The sequence below is a fragment of the Podarcis gaigeae genome (genome assembly GCF_964106915.1).
Source record: "Podarcis gaigeae genome assembly, chromosome: 2".
Taxonomy (NCBI): Eukaryota; Metazoa; Chordata; class Lepidosauria; order Squamata; family Lacertidae; genus Podarcis; species Podarcis gaigeae.
Genome location: NC_139679.1, coordinates 67,357,994 through 67,372,855, shown reverse-complemented (window position 1 = coordinate 67,372,855; position 14,862 = coordinate 67,357,994). Strand labels below are relative to the sequence as shown.

At 42.6% G+C, this 14,862-nt stretch overlaps 2 protein-coding genes across 5 annotated transcripts in view; both read right to left on the bottom strand.

Annotated features, from left to right (window-relative positions):
• CYFIP2 (cytoplasmic FMR1 interacting protein 2) overlaps positions 1 to 1,478 on the bottom strand; it is a 63,896-nt gene extending 62,418 nt beyond the window's left edge. For 2 of the 4 annotated variants that reach the window (XM_083726208.1, XM_083726207.1), the window contains exon 1: positions 1,126 to 1,394. The gene's annotated coding sequence lies outside the window, so the exon portion shown is untranslated. Of the gene's footprint in view, positions 1 to 752; positions 873 to 1,125 lie in introns of those variants that run through there. The other 2 variants (XM_083726205.1, XM_083726206.1) reach the window with 2 other exon arrangements.
• Positions 1,479 to 2,762: 1,284 nt separating this feature from the next.
• Positions 2,763 to 14,862, bottom strand: part of ITK (IL2 inducible T cell kinase) — a 30,959-nt gene continuing 18,859 nt past the window's right edge. Inside the window, exons 10-18 of the mRNA XM_083726216.1 lie at positions 13,959 to 14,095; positions 13,315 to 13,389; positions 12,520 to 12,691; positions 10,945 to 11,161; positions 9,796 to 9,860; positions 8,766 to 8,884; positions 5,790 to 5,947; positions 3,380 to 4,850; positions 2,763 to 3,262 (exon numbers count right to left, since the gene is read on the bottom strand). Coding sequence (XP_083582342.1) covers positions 4,779 to 4,850; positions 5,790 to 5,947; positions 8,766 to 8,884; positions 9,796 to 9,860; positions 10,945 to 11,161; positions 12,520 to 12,691; positions 13,315 to 13,389; positions 13,959 to 14,095 — 1,015 coding nt within the window. The 3' untranslated portion in view covers positions 2,763 to 3,262; positions 3,380 to 4,778. The remainder of the gene's footprint in view (positions 3,263 to 3,379; positions 4,851 to 5,789; positions 5,948 to 8,765; positions 8,885 to 9,795; positions 9,861 to 10,944; positions 11,162 to 12,519; positions 12,692 to 13,314; positions 13,390 to 13,958; positions 14,096 to 14,862) is intronic.

The following is a 14,862-nucleotide window of genomic DNA, read 5'->3' as shown; positions in this document are numbered from 1 at the left end:
CCCACACCCTGGTCTATCTCTGCCTATGCACCACACCTTCAATTTCCCTACCAAAAAGACAGAAATAAACAACAAAAGCAACAACAACAACCCCACAACCACCTAATGACTAAATTACTGACCAACTGTGCAAGGGAATGACAAGCTACGATTTGATCCTGGAAGCCACTGCTTAATTAAACCCTATGTGCTCATTAAGAAAGACAGAATAAGCATTTCATTTTTGCAGAGAATCCTGGGAACCACCACAATTTTTTCCACCCCTACCCCCCCCCCACCATAGGAAACAAACCAATCACACGGAACTTGCTTGGTGCTCTATAATAAACAAGGAGGCCTTGAAATATCCCAGGTAGCTCTAGGCATTCTGGGAGATCTCTTGGAAAATCCTTCCTTTGGAACCCAAGCTGGGCCTAATTTCTTTCGGCACCTGGCCACCTGCGACACACACGCACACCCCCCACCAGGCCTGCATCCATGCTTTGAATTGCATCCTAGCAAGCGACAGCCCCGCGCCCCATGCAAAAATAAAAATATACGGGCGGGGGAGGAGAGCCCGGGGTCTTGCCAGAAGCCTGTTGCAAACCCGTTTGAATCATGGCAGAGCTTTGCAGTCTCATGGTTCAACGCCCTTCAAGCAAAGCTGTCATATTCGGCCCTTGGGAGGTAACGGGCTCCCAGGCTTGGCAGGGGGGAGACCCCTCCTGCGCAAACACTGCCCAGATTTCGCCCCCACATCAAACCACCATCACCTCCTTCCGCCACGGTCAGCAGCCGAAGCGAGCAGGAGATGAATGAATTGCGGGCAGGGGCGGGCGACGGATGTTGACGAAGGTCCGCCGTTTCTGTCGCCGGGAGGAAAACGACCCCGCACCTGCGTCTATATAAATGCAACCGCCACCCCCACGTCCTCCGGGCCGCAGACCCTTCGCCGAAGCCGAGAAAGCCGCGCGCCAAGAGGCATCTCCCCACCCCGCCGCCGCCGCCTTAGTCGTGGCCACTCCGCCTCGTGCTCGACAGCGGCTCCCCCAGCCGCGCGCGCCGGGATGCCATCGTCGTTGCGCCCCCAGGATCCCCGGCTGCGGGGTGGCGGGATCCTCCGGTGCGTGTGGTTCTTTTTTTTACCTGGCCTTGGAAGCGAGGATGCTGCCGGCCTCTGCGGCTGGGCTCTGCGCGGGATGCAGCAGCGAGCGGCGGGCAACGGAGGAGGCAGAGATGCTGAGGCGCCGCTGCTGCCACCACTCGGCAGTCTCCACCTTCGCCGCCACAGCCTCGGCCTCCTCCTCCTCCTCGGATCTATTCGTGTCACACACACACGCACACACACACAGTCCTAGTCAGAAAGGCTCCCTCTCCCCCCCTCCTTTTCACACACACGCACAAAGAGCAGGAAATGGCTACAGCTTGCGCGCTTCCGAGCTCTTGTGCTCATCGCCCCCCACCCCCTGGCGCGAGAAAGAAACCTACCCCCCCCCCCCGCGCGCAACCTCCGCCCTGCACGCCTCGCCTCCGCAGCGTGCATAGACCGTGTCCCCCTGTCAGGCAGTAACTGCACCTGTTAACGACAGCGGACTGGAGTTTCGCGGGTTGTGAAACCACCGCCCCCCCCCCCGCATAGCCCGCCCTCCTTGAAACTGCTGGAGGAATGGGCTCTGCTGCTGGAGCAAATTCTGTAGGCAGGCTCAGGGAAGGAGGGGAGAAGAACGACAGAAATCGGCGGCATGAGCAGCAACTGCGCGGCCGCTTGCTTGCTGTGAGAAAGAGTGAGCGCCTGCCTGTTGGCCTCGGCGTTTCTCTCTCATCTTAAGGGCTGAATAGAGGAGCAGGAGGCTCCAAAAAGAGTGGGATAAGGCAAGCAGTTTAAGCATGGGTAGGCAAACTAAGGTCCGGGGGCCGGATCTGGCCCGCGGACGGTCCGGGAATCAGCGTGTTTTTACAAGAGTAGAATGTGCCCTTTTATTTTAAATGCATCTCTGGGTTATTTGTGCGGCATAGGAATTCATTCTTATTTTTCAAAATATAGTCCGGCCCCCCACAAGGTCTGAGGGATAGTGGACTGGCCCCCTGCTGAAAAAGGTTGCTGACCCCTGAGTTTAAGCCTTGCCTGTGCAGCATTCAGCCAGCCCTAGATTGTCAAGTGTATGCTTCTTATTTCCACCCTTTCTTTACCTTAAAAAAAAGGGGGGGGATAAATCACACACCCATGTGTGTGGAAATGAAAAGGCAGCCCAATGAAAAACAAGTGAAAAGGAAATCAAGTGAAAATGAAAAGGCAGCCAAATAAAAACACTCCAAAAATCTTCACAAGACCAGGTACAGAAGCTAAGGGCAAGAAAGAAGGTGGGGTAGGAGAGGGGAAATTGAGGCATGAAAGGGCAAAAGGGAGAAATTAAACCTCAAGAGGAATTTCGCAAGGCTTAAGAAGAGTATAATTTTAAGGAATTCAAATTGTAATACAATAAATTCAATATATAAAAAGCAAAGGAAGCAATTTGGGAACAAATTAGGAAAAAACTGTTTTCAACCCTGATCGGATCTGCCTGTAAATCACAACCAAGTTCAATTGGGCTTTTTTGTTTTGTTTTAAACCCAACGTTTTGTTTAGGTTTTAGTGGCCTTGTTTAATGTACTTTTAATGTATTGAGATTAATGTATATAATTTAGTCACAGCTATTAATTCATTGAGTCTACTCTGAATATGGCTAATCTTGGATTTTTCTGATGTTTTATTATTATTTTGTTTGGGAATGATTAACAAAATGTTTGACACAAGGTGCTCATATATTTACTAATCCAAAACAATTTCAAAAAATGTGGACCAGCAAGACTTTTATGCAAAACTATGTCCAGTATCAGATTATTACAAATCCTTTACACCGAGGACAAGCAAGTCCTGAGTTGTACACTGAGGGTACAACTCTGAAATGCCAGAGCAAGATACAGCTCCACCTCTTTGAGGGCAATGTCATTGTTGCGCCCATAAGCTAGGTTTAAGGTGCCATTTAGCTTCTAGCTTTCGTATCTCTGTTTTTAGCACTGTCAAAGATAACTCTGCAGCAAAGTCTCCCTTCCATAGGATACAGCCTGGTCCTTGATTTAGCTGCAATGGTCTTATGCAACATTTGTGTCCTGGATGCAGATGTACAGCCTTGCACCAGAAATAATTCAGTCAGTTAAGTAGAGCCTGGATGAGATGTGTCTGGACTACGGACATTAACACAAGGAACATATGTAGCCTGCGTTTACGAAGCATAGGCAAACTCTGGCCCTCCAGATGTTTGTGACTACAGTTCCCATCATCCCTAGCTAACAGGACCAGTGGACAGGAATGATGGGAATTGTAGTCACAAACATCTGGAGGGCCAGAGTTTGCCTATGCCTGGTGTATACAGTGGCATTCTTGCTGGATCAGGACATTTGTTTTAAAGTTCCTGTTTGGGGGCCAACCACCAATATCCAATAGAACTCTCCTTTATATATAAGATTTGTTAAATGTGAACCTGTGCACTGAAACTTTTTGTAATGATAGTATTTACATGGAAGACAACAGGACATATTACTCTCCAACTGTTTGTAATAGTTTTCTCATCTCATCTACATATTCCATATTTCCGTTATTTATTTTCCAGCATTTTCCTAAAAGAATCTCTAGTTTTACAATCTAAAAATGGTCAAAGAGGCTAACAAAATTTATACAATGAAAACGCAATACAAAAACATAATCATAGCAATAACAATGTACAAAAAAACTCTTAAATAGCTATACTATTCTAATACAATACAATCAGTTCAAAGTCATCCTCGAATGGAGAGCAGTCCAGCAGGGTATTTTATAATAATGTACATTGTAATTGACCATTGGAAATGGGTAAGCAGGTAAAGGGCCAGTTCAAGAAATTTTGGCAACTAAAGTGGAAGTTCAATATAATGTACATTATATATCATATATTTATATTTCTCTTATGTAAAATAAAGTAACAATTTGTTGTCATTAATAGCATTCAACACTTGCCACCTGAGGGCCTCACATTTTTTTTACCCATGTTTCTTGTAACAACATTAAAAACAGTTGATAGTGAAAGAATATATTATACAATATTTGTATATTAGCTAACCCTGCTGAAGATATATATCCCCCACCCTTTCTTTCAACACATTGTGTAAAGAGTAAAAATAAACAAGTAGCAGAATCCTATAGTTTATACTCCAGAGCTCCAAAGCAAATAGTCCATTCTTAACTTTCCCAATGTACAAGATGCAGTAACGAGTCCCACCTGTCCCTGCTGTGTCCTATGTTAATCCATGCAATTTATTTTGTAAGAAGATTGTGTTTTGAATTTGCTGTCAAAACATTTGTTTATGAATAGCTTAATATTCCCGTTCAGCTTCAAGCAGGCTTGGAGGACGAGAGTCATACTTCAGTTCCCCTTGAAATGAGTCATTTTTCAATAAAAAAAAAAGTGTCAGCTACATAAAGCAATGACAGTTCATCATCTTCAATATCGGTTATCACCATGTGAAACAGAAGATAGACTCCTGGATCCTCACTGAATCCTCACTAAACAGATAATTAGACACAACCCTGAAAGCATCTTGCATTATCCGTTTTCTCAGTTTGTGTAGGACTTTTAAATAGCCAGGATTCCTGTCGCTATTTCTGTCCCAGGTCAGCTACTTCAAGGTGAATGAATACATCTGAACAAGGCGTGCTAAACGTGGTCATGCTTTTCATATCTTTTTTCTTTTTTAATTAAGAAGCAGCTTCCTTTCATCTTTAGTTAAAGATCAGATTCAGATATTTCGTTGAGCTGGTAGAGCAGGGTAGAGAAGGGGGGTCTGTCCTCTTGCTTCTGAAGGGACAACATAGAAGACAACACTGAAGACCATATTGTAAAGGCCAATAACAACCAGAAAAGCAATTAATTAATGAATTTTTGCAGGATTTCTATACTGCCCAATTGTAACAAAAACTCAAAAGTGGTTTACAAAAAGAATAAAATTACCATGGAAAATACAGTTAAAAACAACTATTTTAAAACATTCAAACAAATAATTAAAATCAACAATAAGCTAAAAAAATATATGCCAGCATTCTTACTGAAAACCTTCTAAGAAGGAATAATAATAATAATAATAATAATAATAATAATAATAATTTATTTGTACCCCGTCCATCTGACTGGGTTGCCCCAGCCACTTTGGGTGGCTTCCAGCATATATAAAAAGTATAGCAGCTGCAGTGTTTTTTTGTAAGCATTACATGATGGTGAAAACAATAGACAGCAGCTCATATGTGACAAGCCAGCCCAGTCCCGTTTCTCTGCAGTGAGCCTATTTTCTTCTGGTACCAGGCAAAGCTTCCTCTCACCAGGAAGCAAAAGGCTAGGTGCAGAATATGGCAGACAGCCCCATGAGCTGGGAAATACATGAAAAAGGTTCCTTCTGATTGTGGCCCTATGTCGTCATCATCGTTCTTAATTTTAATCTGACAAGTATGTTAAAGTTTACAAGAATTATATTGCTGATGAAAACGCAAACGTCCTGGCATTGGTAATCTAGTTAACACCTGCAGTGGGATAACCCCACCCTAATATGACAGATTTTCCATAATTTTTGACCAATTAAAATTCTAAACCTGCATATTTTTCTTAGAATGTTTAAATGTGTTAGCAGGACTACTTCTGCTCTCCTTAAGAAAGACCAGTGCTGTTTCGGATCCCCCTTTACGAGGTGGCATTCTGATCCCTCTTCCCATATATGAAGTAATCTGCACCTGTTCTAGTACTGACCTCACTCCAGCAATGTCTCATGAGCGTATAAATGGTATTGGAGGCCAGTCTGGGCTTATACAAACGTAAACCAGCACTGATTTCTTCCACCACTTCAGCGTTGGTCCTGTTCTCGTAAGGCATTTTGCCTTCGCTGAATATCTCCCACATCAATACTCCTGAAAGAAAACAAGCAACATATAATTTTGGAAGAGAGCGCATCCACATTAATGTCGTGGCCTGCCCTTCTCCCACAGACATCATCTGTGTCTGGGAGGCTACTTCGCTTACTGAGGAGCCCTGGGCAATCGTCGTCTAGGGCACAGGTGGCACAAGTCTTGGCATGAATCTGAAAAGAGGTACATGTACATAGCCATTCCTACCACATGGCAGTGGCAGCAGAGAATCCTAGAATTAGAAGGGACCCTGTGGATAATCTAATCCAGGGGTCAGCAAACTTTTTCAGCTGGGGGGGGGGTCCACTGTCCCTCAGACCTTGTGGGGGGGCAGACTATATTTTGGAAAAAATAGATATTAACGAATTCCTATGCCCCACAAATAACCCAGAGATGCATTTTAAATAAAAGCAAACATTCTACTCATGTAAAAACACCAGACAGGCCCCACAAATAATCCAGAGATGCATTTTAAACAAAAGGACACATTCTACTCATGTAAAAAACACGTGGATTCTCGGACCGCCCGCAGGCCGGATTTAGAAGGCGATCGGGCCAAATCTGGCCCCCAGGCCTTAGTTTGCCTACCCATGATCTAGTCCAACCCCATGCAATTTCAGCGTTGGACTGGAACTAGGGTTCAAAACCCCACTGGCTCATGAAGCTCACTGGGTGACCATGGACCAGTGACTGCCTTTTGGCCTAACCTACCTCACATGGTTATTGTGGGGATTAAATGAGGGAGGGGAGAATCATATACGCCGCCTTCAGCTCCTTGGAAGAAAAGGTGGGATGCAAATAAACAACCAAAATAAAATAAACCCTGAGATCACTGGATGAAACAATGGTTTTAACTGTAAGTTTTTAGAATGTTTTAAAACATGGGTAGGAAAACTAAGGCCCGGGCACCGGATCTGGCCCAATCGCCTTCTAAATCCAGCCCGCAGGCTGTCTGGGAATCAGCATGTTTTTACATGAGTAGAATGTGTCCTTTTATTTAAAATGCATCTCTGGGTTATTTATGGGGCATAGGAATTTGTTCATTATTTCCCTCCAAAATATAGTCCAGTCCACTACAAGGTCTGAGGGACAGTGGACCGGCCCCCTGCTGAAAAAGTTTGCTGACTCGTTTTAAAATGAATCTTTTTTTAGGTGTTTTTAACAGTTTTGGAATCTTCTTTTTTAAAAAGACTGGCTGTCCTTGCTGCCCTGGGCTCCTTTGGAAGGAAGGGTGAACAGAATTTCAGATAAATAAATACATAAATGAGGTGGCTTCCTATGTTGAGACTAAACGAGGCTTACAATAGAAATAGTCTCACTGGTTTCCTGATTGTCAGTACGTTATGTGTTTGCCTCTGCCTATATGTGGGAGCCAGGACTGATCGATTGCATTTATATCCCATATTTTCTTCAAGGAATTGGAGGTGGCTTCCATGATTCTCTCCCTGCTTGTTTAATCCCCACAACAACCCTGATAGGAATACTAGACTGAGTGGCAGTGACTGGCCAATGTCACCTAGTGAGCTTCATGGCTGAATGGGGATTTGAACCCTGACCTCGCAGATCCAATTGGAGAACAGCCTTTACCGAAGGTGTCATGGGCTTTGAAGATGCTTGAACTCAGGACAAAAGGGAGAAACGTGCTAAGAGGAAGGCACACTTGGCAAATCCCTCCAGGAAACCTATATCCCCACTGTGGAAGGATGTGTGGATCCATAATTGGCCTCCAGTCACTTACAGACTCACTGTTAAGACCGTGTTTATGGAAGACAATCTTACATGGCTACAAGTGATCACATAAGAAGAAACCTGACATTCTAACTACTACACCACACTGGCTCTCCAGACTTTACCATTGATGATCACAATGATCGCATGTAAATTATTAAAATTTTCTTTGTTGCAGACAATGCAACTTCTTCACTGGAGTTATGATTTGTCTGCCAACTTGCTTTTCAAAAGGGTCAAAATTAATTAATCAAACACAACTGCAGAATCATAACACGGTTAAATCGAAACTGTGAAACTCACTTTAAACAAGTGTTGCTGTTCTGCATGACTAGAAACAAACCACCCAAAACACTAATTGTGAATTCAAAATAAAGAAGCAAAATGGAAAGGATATTTTCTTAATTGCAGTTGACAACTGTATGCAAAAAGCACAGAGCTACCCTGTCTCTAGCGGAATTCCATCTTCATATCAGCTAAGTAATGCCGGCTCTTCATGAAGCATCTTCATGATACAAGCACTTTGAAACATTTATAAATCTAGGGGATGTCCTTCCAGGATCCTTTATTGGTGAATAAGCAAAATTACGAAACTCTTAGTTGAAGTGCTCACTCATAGGTAAAGGCTAGTTGTTATGCTTGGCAGGGGGTTGGACTCGATGGCCCTTGTGGTCTCTTCCAACTCTATGATTCCTCGGGGTGTTTTGATCCAGGTCACAGTAGGATGGTTTAATGACCCAGTGGAGAATGTGAAAAGATTGAGGAGTAGCAAAGCGGAAAGGCTCGCAGAAGCACGATGCCATGACTTGACAGAAGAATCCTCTTATGCAAACCATGCTATGCAAATTAATAATAAGTCACAGACCATGCTGGCGCCTGCAATCCTCGCCTCCCCATCTATAGGAAATGTTAAGCCAAATATGGTTTAAAACATATTACATTTAAATAATAATAATGTAAGCCTTTTTACACAAAAGGGATATGAGGACGAGGCTGGAACTTCTTATCTAGAAAGGATTAACAATGGAAGGTCTTTTCAAGAAGAGTTTGAAGTAATTAAGTGAATGGGAATTTTGAGATTAAAGGTTCTTACCGAATGACCATACATCAGATCTGGTACTATACCGACTATAGGAGAAAACCTCTGGTGCTGACCATTTGATGGGGAATTTGGTGCCCATGGAGCTGGTATACTGATCATCAAGGACGTATCTAAAACAGAGCAACGTGTTTAAGGCCACAACCCATTTGAATGATTCCAGGGTCCACATTACACAAAAACCATTGTACACAGGGAAAGGCTGCAACTCCATGACAGAATGCATACATTGCAAGCGTAAGAATCAGTTCTCAGGATCTCATACAATATTGTGGGTGAGTATTGGGGGGTTGGGGTTGGGGGGGGGAGTTATTGTTTTAGTTTGAGTTGTTTATATCTTGGATTTTATTCTGTGAACCACCCCGAGATCTTGTGATGGTGGTATAAAAATTGAATTAATAATAATAATAATAAATACTGTGCTCTATGCTAACATAACATCCTCCTTATAATACGTGATTACTGGTGTAAGAGGATAATATGTCCTGGTCCAGACTGGAAGCTAGACCAAATGGTTCACTGCCTCTGGTTCCATATTATCAGATACTGCCAACCATTTCAACAGCGCTGTTAACTACAGAACATATCCGGCTAGCAACTGGTGAAATGATGCCTGGAAAACAGCAGGTGATGACAGTGGTTTAACAGTTGATGGGATTTCTTTTCCAGAGGGTTGAATGTGCTATGATAGAGACATCTCATTATTTTCTTTGTTCTTAGTTTTTATAGGTTCTCACAATGGCTCAAACTGTTTGATTGGAAATGACAATGGGGCAAAATAAATCAAGTGTGGAAATCATGAGAAATGGTGCCTTCAGCAATTTGAGTTCACATTTTAAAAAAAAAACATTGTTAAAGGAGGGAACAGCTAGAGGAAGTTTCAGCAAGAACAGGACAACTATGAGCTCCAGACTAAATGTATATTTTGCCACAACAATGAAGTAGCTGCTGGACACATTTCAAAAGGACGGGGAAACTTTAGTGGAATTCTACTCATCCAGTATGCAGACAAGGTTCAAATTACCGTGACATTCCAAAATCTGACACTTTGACAACTTGGAATTCTCCTACCAAGCAATTCCGAGCAGCCTGTGTAGAATGGAGAAAAAGAGAGTATTAGTAGGGCTGAACTGAAACAACCCATTATTTCTCAAGAGCAATTTTAGCTGTGTTGAAAAGTACACCCGACACCTTTGAGCATTTTTCCACAGAGGTTGTGAAAACGTTTGCATATTCATTTACTTTTCTCAGATTTGCTCCTCCTCTTTTAATCAGATTAGTCTGTCTTCTTCACTCAACGACATAATCACATGGTCAAATCTGATAGGCTGGGATCATGAATATGTTTGATCCATGTAGGTTTGCCCTCATTCTCAGCAGACTGTGTTCCCTCACTAATATCTTCATGTAGCAAAATATAATTGGCTACACAGTGATGTGATATCATCCCATTTAGCATGCGATTTTCATTTGGCTGGGATCGCCCATGTGACTGGCCAGTCTGTGGAAAAACTCGGCAAGGACATTGGCACCAGAGCCTCAGCAGGTAGGAAAACAATAGCATTTGAAGATGGGTGGGTCACCTAAAAGAGTAAATATTCTGACAATAAAAGGATTTTTCAGGAAATAACTATAATGGCCCCACAACCACTATTTTTGGCTCACATACTGAAATGGAAGAATATTTGTTACAGTCCTAATTATTTAAATTATGGCTTGTAAGTGGTGATAATTTCACTTCCTTCTTAATTTAAAGTAAAGGTAAAGGGACCCCTGACCATTAGGTCCAGTTGTGACCGACTCTGGGGTTGCGGTGCTCATCCCGCTTTATTGGCCGAGGGAGCCGGCGTACAGCTTCCAGGTCATGTGGCCAGCATGACTAAGCCACTTCTGGCGAACCAGAGCAGCGCACAGAAACGCCGTTTACCTTCCCGCCAGAGCGGTACCTATTTATCTACTTGCACTTTGACGTGCTTTTGAACTGCTACGTTGGCAGGAGCAGGGACCGAGCAAACGGAGCTCACTCCATCGCAGGGATTCGAACCGCCGACCTTCTGATTGGCAAGTCCTAGGCTTTGTGGTTTAACCCACAGCCCCACCCGCGTCCCCCTTCTTAATTTAAGAGCTGCTAATTTCTTCACAAGAGGTACAGATGGACATGACCCAGACATACCAAGTCTCTGTGGATGACAGACGCTTGTTCCAGATAAGTCATTCCTTCACACACATCTTGGCACATTCCAAGGAGCTCTTCCTTTGAGAAACTCCCTCGCTGCCTCTTTAGATAATCAGCCAAACATCCATGCTCCATGAATTCAAACACTAGGCACATAGGAGCTTGTTGCATGCATATCCCATGCAGCTGGACTAATTTGGGGTGGGAGAGCTTCCTGTTGATAGAGGACGAGAAATCAGTGTAGTCATGTGAAGTCCTTTGCAGAAGCTGATATATGGGCATATTCAACCGGAAATTTAAGAAAAGAGCAAGAAAATCAATGTGAAAGAAGAAAACCAGACCCAGGAATGGTATACACACAAATTGTGGGTCCTGGAAAAGTTCATGTTATATTTCTCTCATCATTGTATGAATCTCTTGAAAAGTAAGATGGATTCTGCACTGCTTGGACATATAAACAAAATGTAATTGACATTTCCACTATTTTCTGTTCAAGCAACAGCCTTGCTGAATGTAGTTTAAATACTCTTCACATACGCAATGCATTTAAATACTTCAGAATGTGTATAATAAATGCTCATGCAGTTTCTCCAACAACCTGAGCTTGCTTTGTGTCTTTATGAAAATAAGCATCAGATATTAATACAATACGGATTTTTACTGAATGAGCTATAAAAAGCGAAAATTATGCCTTTCCTTTGAGTATAGCACCAGTGACATCAAAGTCAATCTTTCATTTCCAACTTCATCCTTAGGAGAGATTGTGCAGCATCAAAAGTCCCAGTGGAAACAGCATTTTACCCCATCTTTATATTGATTCAAATTACTGCTTTTTAAAATCGAAAATATTTTCTTCAAGCTTTAAAATAATTGATGCCACATTTTTCATCTTTGTCGTCGTGTCTAGAGAAATATTATCTCAAAACAAAAGCAAAAATTCATAGAATCATAAAAGGAAGAATCGCTGAGCCAAGCAAAGACTGCTGTAAAAATAGCCTGCTGTATGCCAGCTTTAGATTCCTTATCCCTCTAGAACTGCCCAGTGTTTAAAAGGACAACATAAAGATCCATCATCAACCAGAAACTCATGCTGAAATTATATCCTTAGCTGGGACTGGAAATAACTCCCATCAAATTTCTGAGTAGATAATATAGGACTGCACTAAGTAGCCTCCAAGCATCATGACTTCATTCATATTTATTTGTGCATTTGTCTGCACGTAGATAAAAAATGAAATTCAGTGGTTAGCTCTTATTGTTCCAGTAAAGACCAATTCCACCAAAGTACAGGGAAAAAGAGAACCTTACAAAGCACTCATATGTCCCACAACTTTTCAGCCTGTATTTGAAGCACAACGTTCGGTACATTTTAATTCTGGTTATAGAGATTGTCCAAAACTGGACATTAGTGAAGGTGGCACTAGGAGATAAAAAGTCATGCTGCCATTCATTCATATACTAGGAAATGGTGTCTCTGTTTTACACGACATTGGGTTCACCTGACATCATTCTAAAGGCTTGACACAATGTAATGGACCTTGACTGGTATTGGACCTTGGCTGGATTGCTTACATCATGACTTGGGCCTCCTCAATGAAGTCTTCTTCTGACATGGCTCCTGTGCGAATGGTTTTTATGGCCACTTTCATCCGGCCCAGCCAGTAACCAAGATGAACCACCCCAAACTGGCCAAGGCCAATCTCCTGGTCAAACGTCAGTTCCTGAGGATTAATCATCCATTTTCCTAGGATAAGGCAGAAGAAGAACACTTTCAAGCCTGTGTAGTGATTTATGAAAGAAAAGGAGTGCAGCAGTACTAGGCTTTTTACAATACCCCCAGCTATGATAATAGATTTTAAGGGTTTGAGAAGTTTCATTCAAATTTTAACAATTTAATCTTAATAATAATGGAACGTGGTTAGTTTCTTATAATAATTCATCAGTTTTCCATTAGACCGCACCATCATACACATTTTGTTTTAAACACCCCCCCTCCCCGTTGCCCCCATGCACTCCTCAAATCTGCTTGGGGGGGCATTCAGGGAAACCTCAAAACAGAATACAGATGGAGGAAAAGGGAAATTGTTCTATTGGACAAGCAGAAATGTTTCCACTGATGGAACAATCTTCTTAGCGTTCCATTGAATTTCACCCTTAGTATATAAGATACTATGAGGTTCTGTTGTTTTTGCTAAAAAATACATTTCTACTTGATCCATTCATTGATATGAGCCTGTTCTCAGTAAAAATGGATGCAACATTAACTTCTATAGAGTCATAGCACGTCATTTAGACAAGTGGAAGCATTATGCCAAATGAATATAACTAAAGAATAAAAACACAATCAAGTCAATGCAGTCTCCTCACCATAGCTTAGGCCAGCAGTAACAGGAACCTTTTCTCTCCAGGAGCAAACAGCATACCTCAAACGAGTAACAAGACCTGCATGATGGGAAATATATATACATGAATCGAAGGAAAAGGTGACATTGACTGCTTATTGTTGGAAGGGGTGAAAAAGAGATGGGCCACGGAGCCAAGAGTTAATGGAGACTAAGGAGATAGATGACAGCCACATTTCACATAATATGTTTGAATATGTCTAGGACTATGATTCATAGAGAAGTTACATCCCAAGGAAGTTCTGTCAGTATAAAGTTTGGGACCAGAGTGACAAATATAAGAGACAAGGTATAACTTACAATCATTCAGATAATCAGAAACACAGGTAATTTACACAGGGCTGGATAAGTTAGTTGAACTTATTTCCCATTGAAATTTGTGTGAATTCAATAATGGGAACTAAGTTCAATTAACAGAGCAATCCAAACTCCCCACTGCTGACACCAAAACTCTGCAGAGGCACTGTTGCATCTGCAAACCAACCACTCATGTTTAAAAACAGCTGAACTGAACTTTGATTTCCAGAGCAACTTTTAAAAATATATTTAAAAATCCTAACATCTTCAGATCATTTCAAAGCTGTTTCTCCTGTTCTTGCCTGGACATACCTCCTGCATTGTGCTGGTGATAGGTGATCAGTTCCGGGATACAATCAAAAACATGCTTCTCTGCCAAGTAGTATCTCCTGGGGATGTCGCTTGTCTCCTTGATGTGATAATGTTTTATAACGGGGTTGTTCTCATTGCTTAAATAGACAAAACAAACAAATAAGGTTCCTTTCGAAACAGTATAAAAGGTAAAGGTACCCCTGCCCTTACGGGCCAGTCGTGTCCGACTCTGGGGTTGTGCGCCCATCTCACTTAAGAGGCCGGGGGCCAGCGCTGTCCGGAGACACTTCCGGGTCACGTGGCCAGCGTGACGAAGCTGCTCTGGCGAGCCAGCACCAGCGCAGCACACGGAAACGCCGTTTACCTTCCCGCTATAACGCGGTACCTATTTATCTACTTGCACTTAAGGGTGCTTACGAACTGCTAGGTGGGCAGGAGCTGGGACCGAAGGACGGGAGCTCACCCCGCCACGGGGATTCGAACTGCCGACCATGCGATCGGCAAGCCCTAGGCACTGAGGTTTTAGCCGCAGCGCCACCCGCGTCCCATTCGAAACAGTATAGAAGCAGCTAAAAACCAAACAAACTAGAATTACCAAGCATCAATGAAACTTTGGGCACATACTGTAGATATGAAGTGGAAAACACAGACACAGGCACACACACAAACACACACACACAAAACCCACTTATTTGACTCTAGTAGCCTCTACTTTTTAAAAAGGTAGTGAAAAGAAACCCTTCCATTATTTCTCTTTAAACAACAATTAGAAAGAGCACCTTTAGAAGGTCACACTTTGGAAAGTCTGGGGACAGATATGTTTGATACCTTGTTAAACGATTCAATATTATTATTGCCAGATGGACAGGGTATAAATAATAAAATTATAATCGTTATTGATATA